Consider the following 16778-nt stretch of genomic DNA (forward strand, 5'->3'; position numbering starts at 1 on the left):
CTAAACAGTGTGTAAAACTAGCTAAACAAAAGTCATGGGAGGACTTTGGCAAGAATATAGAAAATAAATATCAAGAAGGTGGCAAAATATTCTGGAGGTTGTTGAAGAAGCTTAGGAATGGAGGAAAGAGTGCTGTAAAAGGAATTAGAGATGATAAAGGTGAAATGAAAACAGGAGAAAAAGATATCCTTGAAGTATGGAGTAATTACTTTGAAAAACTGCTAAATGAAACAAGCAGTGATGACAGCACAGTGATAAAAAACACTGACCAGGCATGCAGTCAGGAATACATATCCATACTTGAAGTAGAAAAAGCCATCAAAGGCTTGAACTGTGGAAAGGCAGCAGGAGTAGATGATATTTGACCAGAAATGCTGAAGTATGGTGGTATAAAAGTCTTACAGTGGCTGCACTGCATAGTTCAGAAAGCCTGAACAGAGGGACGAATTCCCGATGATTGGAGTAGAGCTCTCATAGTACCCATATATAAAAAGGGAAATAAAACTGAATGTGAGAATTACAGAGGTATTTCCCTACTGAGTGTTCCTGGCAAGATTTATGCAAGTATACTTGAGAAACGGTTGAGAAGAATTGTGGAAGAAAAGCTTGGTGAAGAACAAGCTGGATTCATTGCCAAATAGAGGCTGTCAGGATCAGATCTTCACTTTACGACAAATAGTTGAGAAAGCATGGGAATATAACAAAGATCTGTATTTAAGTTTTGTTGATTTGGAAAAGGCATATGACAAGGTGCCAAGAGAGAAGCTATTCAATACGCTGCAGTTATATGGTGTCAATGGGGCATTATATCAAGCAATACTTAGTCTTTATTTGAGTTGTAAGTCAGCAGTTAGAATTGAAGGAAGTACAGGAAGATGGTTTAATGTTAAATCTGGTGTGAGACAAGGATGTACATTATCCCCTCTGTTATTCATTATCTATATGGATCACATTATGAAGGAATGTGGTATTAAACCTGATATCAAAATTGGAGATGTTAATGTCAGCTCTTTGCTTTATGTGGATGATGTTATACTTCTAAATAAATCCGCTACAAGTCTGCAAGATTCTCTGACTAAATTGAATAGCTGTTGTAATAGATATGGTATGAAGGTCAGCAATGAAAAGACAAAGACAATGAAAATAGGCAGAATCATTGAAAATGTCAACTGTGTTGTGAATGGAGAACCTGTGGAACAAGTAAAACATTTCAACTACTTAGGCACGATTTTTACTGAAAATGGTAAATTAAATATAGAAATAGACAACAGAATCAGAAAAGCTGGTATGGTGGGAAGTCAATTGAATAAATTCATATGGAATAAGAAAGAAATTAGTCGGAACACTAAATTAGCTGTATACAAGACAGTGTTCAAACCAGTTTTAACTTATGGATCTAAGAGCTGGGTCAGAAGTAAAACACTTGACCAAAGACTAGAGACCGCAGATATGAGAGTCCTGAGAAAGATTAGAGGCGTGAACAGATGGCATCAATGGCAATATCATATTATAAATGAGGATATTAGGAAAGAACTTGACATTGTCAGCATCCAGGAATGCGTTAGCAGAGCTAATCTCAGGTGGTATGGTCACTTAAATAGAATGGGAGAGGAAAGATTGACAAAACAAGTGTTCTCTGCCAGGTCTGCAGGAAAACGACCCAGAGGAAGACCAAGATATAGGTGGATTGATACGGTACAAAGTGCCTTAGATGATAGAAATATAAGATCTGATAATGTTGGAGTCTTGACAAGTAACAGACTGATTTGGAGGAAAATTGTAGATAGGAAGTTAGTAATGATGTAATTTTTTCATGTAGTACTGTCATATCCTGTACACCCCTTGAGGGTACATGGCAGAAATTTGATGATGATGATGATGATTATATATCCAGAATTTTTAAAAGAAATCAGGAACTCAAGTAGAACCAAACATGGAAATATGTGCATTTTTTTTTATGTGCCTCATCAAAGTTTGTAAAAAGATTTAGTTTCACATAATTCAGAAATCCATTCTAAATAGCACAGAGAACTTTTTCAAGCCACTTCAAAGGAATTTTATCATCAACATCATTATCAAATTCCTGACAAGTACCCTCAGGGGATGTACAGGATATTACGATGGTACAACATGAAAAGTTACATCATTACAAACTCCCTATCAATAATTTTTCTCCAAATTAATATGTTATCTGTCAAGACTACAATACTATCAGATCTCACATTTGTCTTCTAAGGCACTTTCTTAATGTATCAATTGACCTAGAACTTTATCTTCATCTGGGTGTTTCTTCCTGCCATCCTGGCAAAGAATAATTGTTTTGCTAATCTTTCCTCTCACATTGTTTTAAGTGACCATACCACCTGAGATTAGCTCTGCTAACACATTCCTGAATGCTAACGATGTCAAATTCTTGTCTAATCATCATTTTTTAATAGTAAATGCCATCTGTTTACTCCCTAATCTTTCTCAGAACTCTCACATCAGAGGTCTCCACTCTTTGATCTAGTGATTTATTTCTAACCCACCTCTCAGATGCATAAGCTAAAATGGTTGGAACACTGTCTTGTATAGCTAATTTAGTGTTTTGACTAATTTTTCTCTTCTTCCATATAAATCTATTCTGGCTTTGCTAATTCTGTTTTCCATAAGTAATTTGCCATCTTCAATAAAAATTTACCTTGAGTAGTTCAAAGTTTACTTGTTCTATAGGTACTCCCATTCAGGATGCAGCTGATATTTTCAATGTATCTGCCTTTCGTTATCTTTGTCTCAATATTGCTGATTTTCATACCAAAGGAATTTTAATTTGAAATTATTTCAACAAAATTATTAATTTCATGTTTCAAAAAATTTTAAAACTCTGGTTCTACTTTAGAAGTTAAAAAGAATTTTGCCAAATAATCTACTATACATACATATTCCCGTTTTAGTTTCTCTCGCTTGCGGATAAGTTCCACAAGAAGTCGTGCTTTTTCCAAGTCTTGCCTTAACCTCTGCCAATACTTAAGCTGTTCTCCCAAAGTGCTTGACTGTTTATCTCCTTCCTTCTGAAACAAATAAATAATAAATAACAAAACACAAAGAAACTTAAAGTAATACAATCCTTACGAAAAGATTAGTAAAGGATTTTATAGGATGCAAATACAATAAAACATGATCAGAACTAAAATATATGTTTCAAAGATATTGTTCACATAACTTTTTTTTTTTTAAATGTGAATCCACCCAATAAAGGTAGTAAGTCTAATGCAAGATCTAAACCCACCATATGTAGGTTTAGGTTTCATAATTTGGTAAAAAGTACCAAACATAGTACTTTTTTAATACAAGGGTGGTCTGAAAAGTTCTCGGCCTCGACCATAGATGGCGAACCTATCGGAATTTTTTTTTTTTTTTTCCCTAAGTTGGTACATCTTTCATAAGCATCCATGTGAAATTGCAAGTCATTCTATCAAATAGTTTGTTTTATACAGATGTCTGAAGCAAAAGTGTTGTCTGTATCCCTTGAAACGGATAAAATTGAGTATCATGCGGTTATAAAATTCTTTGTAAAAGAAAGTTTAACACCAAAAGAAATTCATTTGAAGTTCATAAAAGTTTATGGGCACTCTTCTCCTTTGGTTTCAACAATTAAGAAATGGACTGCCGAGTTTAAACGTGGCCGTACTAGCTTTGAAGAAGATCCATGTGAAGGACATCCAAAAAGGGTAACAACACCAGAAATCATTGATGAAGTGCACGATATGGTATTGGATGAGTGGCAAGTCAAAGTGTGTGAAATTACTGAGACTATAGGCATTTCAAAAAGAACATGTAGGATATATTTTGCATGAAGAATTTCAAATGAAAAGGCTTTGCGCAAGATGGGTGCTGTGCTTGCTCACAGCACATCAAAATGCACTCGCATGAAAATCTCTGAACGTTTATTGAAGCATTTTAACAAGAATAAAACCGATTTTGTGAGTCAATTTATTACTATGGATGAGACTTGGATTCACCATTACACACACCAGAATCCAAATGGTGAGTCAAAACAGTGGACAAAAGTTGGTTGTTCAGCGCCAAAGAAGACAAAGTCAGTTCCATAAACAGGAAAGGTCATGGCATCAGTGTTTTTTTGGGATGCTAAAGGCATTTTCTTTATTAATTATCTTGAAAAGAGTAAAACAATAACCATCATCATCATCATCAAATTCCTGATATATACCCTCAAGGGGTGTACAGGATATGATAGTACTACATTAAAATTTACATCATTACTAACTTCCTATCTACAATTTCCCTCCAAATCATTCTGTTACCTGTCAAGACTCTAACATTACCAAATCTTATATTTCTATCTTCTAAGGCACTTTTCACTGTATCAATCCACCTATATATCTTGGACTTCCTCTGGGTTGTTTTCCTGCTAACCTGGCAGAGAACACCTGTTTTGCTAATCTTTCCTCTCCCATTCTGTTTTAAAAAAAAATAAATAATAATAACCGGGGAATATTATTCCAATCTTTTAACCAGACTAGATGAAAAAATTCACAAGAAAAGACCTGGTTTGCAGAATAAAAAAAAAATCATCTTTCATCTGAGGTGTTTTGACAATGGGAAAATTAAGGGATCTGCACTATGAACTGTTGGAACATCCGCCCTATTCCCCAGATTTGGCTCCCTCTGACTTCAATCTCTTCCCAAAACTAAAACTTTCTTGCTGGTCAGCATTTTTCTTTGAATCAAGAGGTGATTGCAGCTGTAGAGGGGTATTTTGCAGATCTTACTGAGAACTACTACAAGGATGGGATAATGATGCTGGAGCATCAATGGAATGAATGTATTAGTCTTAAGGGAGATTATGTTGAAAAATAAAAATAATTTTGAAATTATAAATTTGTTTTTTCATTGTTAGGCTGAGAACTTTTCAAACTATCCTCGTAAGCCACTTTAGGGATGCAACATGCATCCCTTAAAGTGGCTTACGAGCAGTGGTGAGCTATAAGGGGCTCGCCCGAGCCCTTTGTTAAATTTGTGAGCCGTTGTTCTTCTTGTTTACTTTTTTATTTTTTCAAAAAACAAAAGAAAACATAAATTTCTGAAATATATTAAGCGACAAACTCATATGGTAACCTAACAAAGTGATTTTATTAAATAAAATATTATAGTTACTGTTACTACCATTTTACAAATAAGAATTCACTTTTGGTAATCGCATATAAATAAATAGGACTATAAAATAATGCCCCTTGATTGATACTGTTGATTATGACTTGAAGTATAATGTACTTCAATATTATTGTGTTTAGATAATATTTATTTATTATTTATAGATTTGTTTGTCATAAAAACTTCTATCGCAAACAAAAGAAATTTACTTTGTTTATAAAAAATACAGACCATCTAATGTGCCATTATAAAAGATTTTATTCTTATTATATTTTGAAAGTTAAAAATGTTTTTCTTATGTAAGATAAATTAACACAGATGATTGTGTGCAAATATTTCATGTTTAATCATGAAATATTGGTTTAAAAATTATAGCCATTACAGGTTGTCCCTTCATACTTTTTGATTGGCATTTGTACCAAGCTGTATTAATAAAAGTTTTTGTGTGAAATACCACTTTTTTTTTTTTTTTTTTTTTTTTTTGTTCGACGATGAGAACCCTTTGTTAAAATTTCCATAGCTCACCACTGACTATGAGGCATATACCAGGTAATAAAATTCACTTAGAGATTTATAAATATCCACATCCATGGTGAGATTCAAACTCACAGATTGATATTCTGGAGAGTAGGGATCTTACTTTCGGCAAAAACAGGCCTGCAAACTGATTATTTCAACACAAGTTACAATGTCACATATTAAAGCTAACTGCTTTGCACTCTATCCATGCATTAAAGAAGCTTTGGTAATACTTTATTTTACACTGTAATGACAAAACACAGACTAGCATCTATCCAGTGTATATTGCATACATCCATCCAGGGGATGGATGTAATATCTCTGTGATATATATCATAATATAATGAGACCACTACTCTTTAATTTGTACATTAATGATAAGGTGATACAGATATCTTGCAGGATGATTTCAACAAATTGGCAGTGTGGAAAAAAGAAATTGCTTGTCAATTTAATGTTGTAAAATATAAGGTAAGGCACTTTGGGATGAAAAGATCACATGCTTCATATCATATTGATGGTACTAGATTACAGAAAATTGACGAAGCTAGGGAGTGATGGTGGATAGATCTGGGAGTGATGGTGGATAGAGATTTGAAATTCAGAGGGCATATTGCTGGAGTTAGCAAACTAGCTTAGAGGATTACTTGAATGTTGAAGAACATATTGACAAGTAAAGATGGGGGGGGGGTATTATCTCTCTCTTTATAAGGCTATAATTTGGCCACATGTTGACTACACAGATTTGGTCATCTGCATTTCTAGGAGATCGGGATGTGGTGGAGAATGATTCATAAAGGCGTGACCAAGCTTATGACAGGTGTGTGGAATGTACTCTATGAGGATACATTGCAATTGTGTGTCATAGCAGAGTTTAACTGACAAATGGAGGAGGGGGGGGGGGGGTTATGATAGAAATTTATAAGTTACTAAAGGGATTCTATAAGATTTACAAAATAGAAAGTTTTCAATGCATAGGGAGTGTGGGGGGGGGGGGGAGACAACGGTCACACTTGGGAGTTGTCTAAGAGTGTGGTTAGTAAGACTGTGAAGACTAGGTTCTTTACTTGGAGAATGATGAGTGGTATGAATTGCTAGAAGTGGTTGTGAGCATTCCAACAGTGAATGAGTTGTGTTAATGGATATTGTGGGTCTCCCATGATGGAGAACCTATAATAATAATAAAAATCTGAAAATAATAAAACGTGGTGATACATAATGTCATGTATATTATGATATGACAAATATCATAATAGATATGACATGATATATTTACTTCACTGAGGTATATGTATCATGCCTGCTAAATGCAGGATAGCCCATGTTGTGCAAGTCTGGAAGAAAAATCCCATCACCTCTGCATGACAATGACTGTTTCATTTTTATCTGAAAATTTCTTATAAATATTCCTCATATTCTATACTGGATACAAGGAGCCACTCAAATATTTCTAACCGATCAAAGGATACAGCCATTCTTTCAGTTCTACAGAAAGTCCACCTTAGGAGAAGGAATAGCAGTTTATTAAGTTAGTGGTAAGTGCAAACAAAATTGCATTAGTCTGCATGGAGACAACAGTTAGCACCAATGCTGCATCTGATAGTAAGCATCATTGATTTAAGTGAAGATGGCTTGATTTAAGTAAAAGTAGCATCATGATGATGGGCACACATCAACAAAACAAATCAGTTCCTATCTGTCGTCCTTTTTTTTTTTACAACAAAATCTAGTAAAGGCATCTGAAGCTTTATGGACAAATAAATGAGAATTTTTGTCTTGATCCTAATAACATTTCATTCCTTCAAAATCACACTGGAAGAATGAAATTAATAGCCTTTCTGAATTTTTAATTACAAAATCCAATTAATTTCCTAAGAATTATTTTTTATGTCTCTTGCCCCTGCAAAATGCTTGAAACCTATAGTAACAATAATTGCAGCTGAAATGAGGAAAAAGGGGGGGGGGGGGGTAGTTGTTAATACCAATTAATTTGTTAATAGACAAATCAATTGGTCAATAAATATTTTCAATATTTATTATTAAACAACATAATCAACGTCAGAATTATACGTGAAAATAAATGTCATATCAGAAAAATAATTGCAGCTTCCCTTAAGACTCGGTTCATGAGAAAAGTAAATTATTTCATCTTCCAACTGAATTTAATGCTAAAAATATTTTCAAACTCTCTATGTGGGTAGGATAAAAAAACTTCCTTTATCATTTTTATTATATGAGAGATAGAGAATAAATTCACCACAAAGCATTAATTTTGTTCACGCTGCACAGTATACAAATTAAAAGAAGAAATATGTACATTTAAATCAAAAATTTATTATTATTATTCATTATTATGTGACCCCTGCAAGGAGTCCAAAGAACCATTGAGGGAAGGCACCTACTCTACAACTTTCCATCTTCACCACTTAATCCACCAACTATAGCAAAAAGCAAAAATTTATGAAATAACACGTTCAAAAAACAGGAAAGAGCTCAAGCCTAGAATATTTGAAAGCTGAAATGAGGAAAAGGGGGAGGTAATTGTTAATACCAATTAATTTGTTAATAGACAAATTAATTGGTCAATAAATATTTTCAATATTTATTATTAAACAACATAATCAACATCAGAATTATACGTGAAAATAAATGTCATATCAGAAAAATAATTGCAGCTTCCCTTAAGACTTGGTTCATGAGAAAAGTAAATTATTTCATCTTCCAACTGAATTTAATGCTAAAAATATTTTCAAACTCTCAAACCAATTTTACAATAGATCATATTATGAATAATATGTTTAACATATATGATCAGAGTTGGAATCATTACTCAAAAAAATTCAATGTGCAGTATAAATAAAACCATTTGCACAAACGAATATTTCTCTTGAATGACTATAAAATAAAATCAGAGTTGTAATTACAAATAAACATACCTTTTCTCTTACCTGTTCTCTCCTGGTTTGATGAGTTGTCTGTAATCTTCTAAGAAGAGGAACTCCGTTTCGATTTTGCCTTTTTAATGTCCAATATCCTAAAAGCCGCTGAAGGAACTGGTGTTTTTTTGGCATAGATATTAATGATGATACTTTTGTCAACCTGAAGCATAAAATTAGCAACAATGTTTGTTAGTCTTACAAAATGTCAGTATTTTCACAGTAATAAATTTAAAAATTAATGATAAAATACATAAAACAATTGAATTCTATAACAAAACACATATCTGCATGAGACTTTTTTTTGCATCAAAAATAAATAAAAATACTCTTAACTTAAAATAAAAAGAATAGTCAATTTTTGTTAATAAGCAGGATCAATATGTTCACATAATACGTAGTATCAATATTATATTTCAGAATACATTTTTATTTGTCATGGTCACTTAAGCCAAACTAAAAAACTGGGAGGAGATCTTCATATAGCTTGAACGAATAGAAATGCCCAAGATGTCAGATTAAAGTGTTCAATTTTTACCATCCTGTGATGCAACCTTTACCAAACAAATGAGGACGGGCTAACAATCTAGGACTTGACTGACCAAAGTACATTCTGCATTGCTTGAACCACACATGATTATGTCCTGGTACATCATAATGAAATGTCATGCTGGATAAGGTATCATATGGTTAAATAAATGTTGCCAATGTTTTCATCAGGGAACAAGGTGGAGAGTGAAAAAAAGTCAACTGCTGGTATGATTTCAACCTGAACAAAGTTGAAATCAGGCACCATCAACAACAGAAGGACCAAAGGGAAAGGGGGAGAAAGAGCAGAACTAAATAAATAACATGTCAACATATGTTATTTATTTATTTATTTATTTTTAAACAATTTTTTTAAACATCAATCTCATATGAGAGATTGCAAAACTTATATCCTATCAGTGCCAGGCGTGGGAAAGTAATTAAGGGGGAGAAAAAAAAAAGAACCTCTGACATGTTTTTGTAACAACAGAAGGTTGTAATACTTAAACTATGTGGGGAAGGCTGAAAGGAATGAATAAGGAGGAAAAAAAGTTTGTTCAGTATGTTTGGAGATGAAAGCTGAAATGAATGAATGTTGACCAGCAGCTGCTTGTGTATTTAACAGTTTGAGGAAAGTAGAAGAATGGTGTTGGCCAGTTTAATGGAACAGAACCCACAAAAATACCTGTAGAAGAACACAGTGGAAACTATGAAATAGTGACTTGAGGGAGTCTGTGAAAGATGGGTCACCAATGAACCAAATTGCCTAAGGCAATTTGGTTCATTGTTTTGTTCACCTAAGGACCACAACCCTTTCAGCACACATCTTGGAGCTTACGATATTCCATGTTCTTGTGGCCTTGCTTATATATGATAACTAATATTTAAGGAATTGACAGCGTATACTAGAAATATAGATTAAATAAACTTTAATATATACTTTCCGATATTTCGGAGAACGTCACGTTGCCATCTTCTTGGGAACTTACTACAAAGACACGTGCACACAAGTACTAATAACGGCAAATGAGACTGAAGCTAGGAAGCTAGCGTTTTCCTAAAGTCCTGATGGTGCCCCCTGGCGGGCTATATTGGTAGTTCTTGGCCTTTGGGCTGAAGTTCTTCTGATAAAAGTTTCCCAAATTTGGGGGTCTCATGCATCCAAATTTGTTGAGGTTTGGCATGTTCCTAAGGGTCGAGGCTGATTCCATGAATAGTCTTTCATACTTGAATTTGCTGCGGTGTATTACTGTGGCGAGTATCCAGAGCGTGGTCTGCAAGCCCAGAGTGGCTGTACTGGTGAAATCGGATGTAATCCTTGTGTTCTGAGATTCTGATATTTGCTGTCCTGCCTGTTTGGCCAAAGTAGGACAGTTTACAGCTGCAAGGGACCTGGTATACGCCAGGTAGGTCTAGGGGCCTAGGTCCAGGTAGGTCAAGTTTTGAAATTACACAAAATGAGCAAATTGGAGACATTAATAACAAGATAGACGACAGCTCAGGCCCAGGTTTCCACTTTTCCTACACTCACCACAATACAGAATGGGAGAAGAGCTCCATGCTTTCATAACTGGTAATTAGTTTACGGAATTAACAATGCATATAAAGTATATTAATTAAAGGTAGCTTTACTAAATAACTTCTATATTTCGGCAACATCACGTTGCCATCTTCAGGAACATAAAGATATGGTATGTGCACGCAAGCACTAACAAAAGCAAATGAGGAAGAAAGTAAGAAACTAATATTGTTCCTAAAGTCCTAATGGTGACCTCTGGTGGGCTAATTTGGTTGACTTGGCAGTTGGGCTGAAGTTCTCAAAATGTAAGTCTCCCAAATTTGGGGTAGTTTCATGCACCCAAATTTGTTGAGGTTAGGAACGTTTTTTAGAGCTGCTGAAGATTCCTTGAATAATTTTTCGTATTTAAACTTGCTGTGGTGTATTATTTTTGTTTTCTTCCAACGAATTCTATGGTGGGTATCTAAGGCATGGTCTGCCAGCCCAGAGCGGCTGTACTGGTGAAACCGGGTGTAGTCTTTGTGTTCTGAAATCCTGATATTTGTTGTTCTGCCTGTTTGGCCAAAGTAGGACAATTTGCAGCTGCAAGGGACCTGGTATACACCAGGTAGGTCTAGGGGAAGTGGTTGGTCTTTGGTAGAGCAGATAAGGGATGCCAACTTTTTATATGGTCTGTAACAAGAAGTAAGGTCATATTTTTTGAGGATATTGGTCATTTTCTCAGAGGTGCCCTGGATGTAGGGGATGGTGATAGATTTGGTGTAATCTTTATTGTGGAGGGGGGGGGGTTTACTGGTTTGAGTATATTTTGGATTTTTTGGGGGTTATAGCCATTGGCTAAGAAAGTGTTGTGGATGTGGTTTAGTTCAGTAGTTAGGGCCTTGTCATCTGAGCAGTTTAATTTTGCCCTGTTATATAGTGTTTTTATAACCCCATATTGTTGTGAGGGGGGGGGGGGATTGCTGGTGAATGTATCTGCCAGTATGGGTGGGTTTTCTGTAAACAGAGAAAACCAAAGATCCATCAAGCTGGTGGGTGATTAAAGTGTCTCGGAAGGGGAGGGTGTTGTTTTCCTTTTGTTCTAAGGTGAACTGGACTCTGGGGTGTTGGTTGTTTAAGTGTGTTAGGAAGGAGTGGAGTGAGTCTGAGCCATGTGGCCAAATAGCGAACACATCATCCATGTAATGAAGCCAAATAGTGGGTTTTTGTGGGGTGGAGTTTAAGGCTTTCTCTTCAAAGGTCTCCATAAAGAAATTGGCCAAGGGTGGAGAAAGTGGTGAACCCATGGCTGTCCCTTCTATCTGCTTGTAGAACTTTCCTTGCCAAACGAAATAGCCTGAGTTCATTGTGAACTGAAATAGGGCTGAGATATCAGGAGGAAACCTGGTTTGGATGAGCTCTAGGGTTTCTTTGAGTGGGACATAAGTGAATAGGGAGGAGACGTCAAAACTGACCATTATGTCAGTGTGTTGGAGTGAGAGGTTTTCTACACTGGCTTTAAAGTGGGCTGAGTTTTTTATGTGTGATGGTGTGTTGCCAGTATAGTGTGTGAGCGTTTTGGCTAAATGTTTGGCTAATTTATATGTGGGGGAATCAATGCCATCCAATATGGGACGTAATGGCACATTTTGTTTATGTATTTTTGGGAGTCCATATAATCGGGGGGGGTCTAGAGTTATAAGGTTTTTATATGGACTCCCAAAAATACATAAACAAAATGTGCCATTACGTCCCATAGTGAGATCCAGACTTTAGGAACAATATTAGTTTCTTACTTTCTTCCTTATTTGCTTTTGTTAGTGCCTGCATGCACATACCATATCTTTATGTTCCTGAAGATGGCAACGTGACGTTGCCGAAATATAGAAGTTATTTAGTAAAGCTACCTTTAATTAATATACTTTATATGCGTTGCTAATTCCGTAAACTAATTACCAGTTATGTATGACCAACGTATAAGCCTTGCTACTAGAATGCTTTACATAGAAGACAACTTTGGTGCCTGCAATGTCGATGAAGCTACAATTGTTATCCACTCACAAGGCACGCTTAACAGAAACCAGAGAATGATTTCATGTGATATTTGGAAGTTACTTATTAGATCTTTCCACATGTCAGTCTTTAACTTTTCTCCAACTATCATGCATACCTACTGAGCAATGAATGATTCGTGCGTGTGTGTGACAGTTCCTACATGTTCACCGCATGTTGTTTTCTGTTCTACCTAAACCCAGAAGGAAGATATGTGGCGAAACAAGTCAGTTTAACTATTAAATCCAGTATCATTTATTATTTGCCACATTCGTTTTTGTCAAAAATTCTACACCCTCATCATTACTAATTTTATATTATATTACAGTACAGTGTTCATCTACAGATAAAAATAAAAGATGATTATCAATGTAATAAATTAGGGAAAAAAGAGATACTTTTTGATAAATATAAAATCATGGTTCTGACCACTAAGAACACTTATGTAGCAGCAATGAAATGCTTCATGATTGAGACATAAGTTTATCCTATGAGAGCAATATGTGTTAAGAAAAAGCTGTTTGCAAATCTGACTACTTTCCTAATCAAGCTTGACAAATTAGATAAGAAACAATTTTCAAAACTTTTGGTTGTATGAATCTCTATATTAAGTATAAAGATTAAACGTCACATTTTCCATATATTTTCCTGTCCTAAAAGCATTATATTTACCATAATGTATAATAACAGAATGCAATCATGAAAAGCAAAAGTGGGAATTTTAAACAAACCTATCTGGAGGAATTGTCGGTAGGGAAACAACAGGAACTGCAGAACGCTTTTCGGCTAAAATTTTGCGTGCTTTACGCATTTTTTCCCGTGACTTGGCTTTTGCTTTAGCCTTTTTGATGCTATCTGTCTTTCCATCTCCATCTTCATCAAACTGTAAAATTCAATATTGTTGTGATAAATTCTTAACTGGCAAAACTACCTCTAACATTAATAAAATTAACTTAAATTGATTTCTACAAGTCAATTAGATATACAATTTACAGCATAAAAAACACATTTATACATATGTATTGAATACTCACAATTCTAAATCACTCCCTTTTCTCTAATTGTACAGACCAAGCTGGAACAGAAGCTAAGTGTCTGTTGTCAGTGATGATTTAATATGAAAAATGTTAACCTGCCCATTATATCATCGCCATTACCATGGAGCTTTTATTATTCCCACCACGCTCTCTCTCTCTCTCTCTCTCTCTCCAAATACACCACTGACATTAGCATAACTCTAACCTTATCTCTGTCCATATTTCATTTTCTACAGATGGTCCCAGCCAATCTCATCTTCATATCGTATAGCCCACCAATGAAGCCAACAGAAATGCAAGAAAACTAAACACTGTGTAAAACTAGCTAAACAAAAGTCATGGGAAGATTTTGGCAAGAATATAGAAAATAAATATCAGGAAGGTGGCAAAATATTCTGGAGGCTGTTGAAAAAGCTCTGAAATGAAGAAAAGTGTGCTGTAAAAGGAATTAGAGATGATAAATGTGACATGAAAATTGAAGGAAAAAAGATATCCTTGATGTATGGAGCAATTCAAAAAATTGCTAAATGAAACAATCAGTGACAGCACAGTGGTAAAAATCACTCAACAGGAATGCAATCAGGAATACATATCCATACTTGAAGTAGAAAAAGGCATCAAAAGCCTGAAATGTGGAAAGGCAGCTGGAGAGTAGATGATATTCAACCAGAAATGATCAAGTATAGAGGTATAAAAGTCTTATAGTGGCTGCACTGCATGGTTCAGAAGGCCTGGACAGAGGAACAAATTCCAGATGATTGGAGTATAGCTCTCAAAATACCCATTTATAAAAAAAAAAAGGAAAATAAATGAGAATTGCAAAGGTATTTCCTTACTGGGTGTTCTGGTAAGATATATGCAAGTATACTTGGAAAACAGTAGAAGGAATGTGGAAGGGAAGCTTGGTGAAGAACCAGCTCGATTCAGGCCAAATAGAGGTTGTCAGGATCAGATTTTCACTTGACAACAAATAACTGAGAACTCGTGGGAATATAACAAATATCTGTATTTAAGTTTTGTAGCAAAAGTGTTGTATGCAAAAGGCATACAACAAGGTGCCAAGAGCAAAGCTATTGAAAATATTACAGTTATATGGTGTCAATGGGGCATTATATCAAGCAATCCTTAGTTTTTATCTGAGTTATAAGTCAGCAATCAGAACTGAAGGAAGTACAGGATGATGGTTTAATGCTAAATCTGGTGCCAGAAAAGGATGTACGGTATCCCCTCTGTTATTCATTATCTATTGATCACATTATGAAGAAAAGTGGTGTTAAACCTAAATATCAATATGGAGATATTAATCTCAGCTCTTCACTTTATGCACAGACTATAGTTTTAAATAAATCCAGTACTAGTCTGCAATTTTCCCTGACTAAATTGGATAACTGTTGTAATAAATGAAAATCAGCAATAACAAGACAAAGATAATGAAAATATACAGAAGCATTGAAAATATCGACTGCATTTTGAATAGAGAACCTATAGAACAAGTAAAACATTTCAGCTACTGAGGTACAATTTTTAGTGAAAATGGTAAATTGAATATGGAAATATGGAAAAGGTTGCTAAATCGGGAATATGTCCTTCATATACCACGTGTTTCCAATTAGCCCCACAACCAAAAGTCACAGGGTTGAGATCAGGTAAATGAGGTGACCATGCTGTGGGAAATGCACAACTAATCACTCTGTGTTCTGTGAAGTGTTTTTGTAATATTCGCTGTACTGGCAGTCCAATGTGAGGTGGTGCTCCATCCTGCATGAATACAGTAGAGTCAAGACATCTTCGTTGCTGCAGTTGCGGAACAGCAAAGTTGTGCAGCATTTCTCGATATCTGTTGGGCAAAGTTGTTCAAAAAAAAGTGTGGATTGATAATAAATGATGCAGTACAACCACACCATACTATGACTTTTGGTGAGTGTAAAAGGGTCTGATGGAACACACGAGAGTTTAGATAAAAATGTGCCTCGACACTCCACAAGATCGTTCATGGCCATGGATCATCTACCTCCATTTGAGCTAAGAATGTCAGAGCAAACTGCAGTTGAGTTTCTGCATTACCATGAAGCAAAGCTTGAATATGGGAGATCTTGTAGGACAAATATCTCAGCCTTTGATACAAGATTTTCCACACAGTTGAGTATGGCATTTTCCAGTTGCCTTGATATTGCCCAAGCACTGCTGAACCCTTGTGTGTCATTCATTCTGTATTCCACAACAGTAGTCAGAACTTAGTCAATTTATTGAGGAATAATCCATTTGAGCCCTCATCCTGGCTTCAATGCTAAAGATCTGCTATTTTCAAATCATAAACTCATTTTTGTAATATTTATTATCACAGGACCTTTCCTCCTATCCTTCAAATGCCGGAATTTTCAGTGAGGCATTAGTGTTGCCACATTGTTGACAGTAAAGTTGACTAGCAACACACATTCTGGTAAGGAGAAATCCATAGCACTTCAGTCTTATCAGAATGACATGAATCTATTTAAGTCTTCCTTATATTCACCAACTCATCAGTACTTACACCAAATGAATTAAAAAATGTATTGAATTTCATCCAATACATTTTTCGCTACAGGGCTCTGAATACCTCCTCTTTAATTATGACCACCCTGTATGTTGGATTCAGGATTCCTTCTTGCTGAAACTCAAACATATTTGAAAGTAATGAGATTTGTTTAATCTTTAACTGTAGCAAAATTATAAAACATTTTTCTAGCAAGCTGCAACTGTTTTTAATTTTTTAATTTCTGTTCTTTGATCTGTCTGTATGTTGTACTATTAATTTCAGTACAAAATAACTGTGCTTTTCATTAAAGTTCATTGCTGTGTTATTTTCATTGTTTTAATCAGGTTTGTTGTTGTGGCATACAGAACCAGATAAGCATAGCAGCCATCATTCTACAATAGTTTAGGGAAACATGGAAATAGACTAGATGTTTTAGGAATTGCAATTGTTGCAGCTTGTTTAATACACTCTATCACATGATAAATTAAAGCAGCCAAGAAATTATATTCTTGGCAAACAAAGTTTGCGCATGAAGTAAC

The 16778-nt window shown here is 35.1% G+C and overlaps 1 protein-coding gene across 2 annotated transcripts in view; it reads right to left on the reverse strand.

Annotated features, from left to right (window-relative positions):
- The window catches only part of Br140 (bromodomain-containing protein 140), a 416387-nt gene that overhangs the window by 235096 nt on the left and 164513 nt on the right, over positions 1 to 16778 (reverse strand). The window contains exons 6-8 of one of the 2 annotated variants that reach the window (XM_090413932.1): positions 13419 to 13570; positions 8622 to 8772; positions 2919 to 3047 (exon numbers count right to left, since the gene is read on the reverse strand). In XM_090413932.1, the coding sequence (XP_090270058.1) occupies positions 2919 to 3047; positions 8622 to 8772; positions 13419 to 13570 (432 nt within the window). Of the gene's footprint in view, positions 1 to 2918; positions 3051 to 8621; positions 8773 to 13418; positions 13571 to 16778 lie in introns of both variants that reach the window. The other variant, XM_090413852.1, reaches the window with a different exon arrangement.

The sequence above is a fragment of the Typopeltis vanoorti genome, chromosome 1, assembly GCF_054136105.1.
Source record: "Typopeltis vanoorti isolate ZY-2024b chromosome 1, IOZ_Tvanoo_1.0, whole genome shotgun sequence".
In the NCBI taxonomy this organism is placed as follows: Eukaryota; Metazoa; Arthropoda; class Arachnida; order Uropygi; family Thelyphonidae; genus Typopeltis; species Typopeltis vanoorti.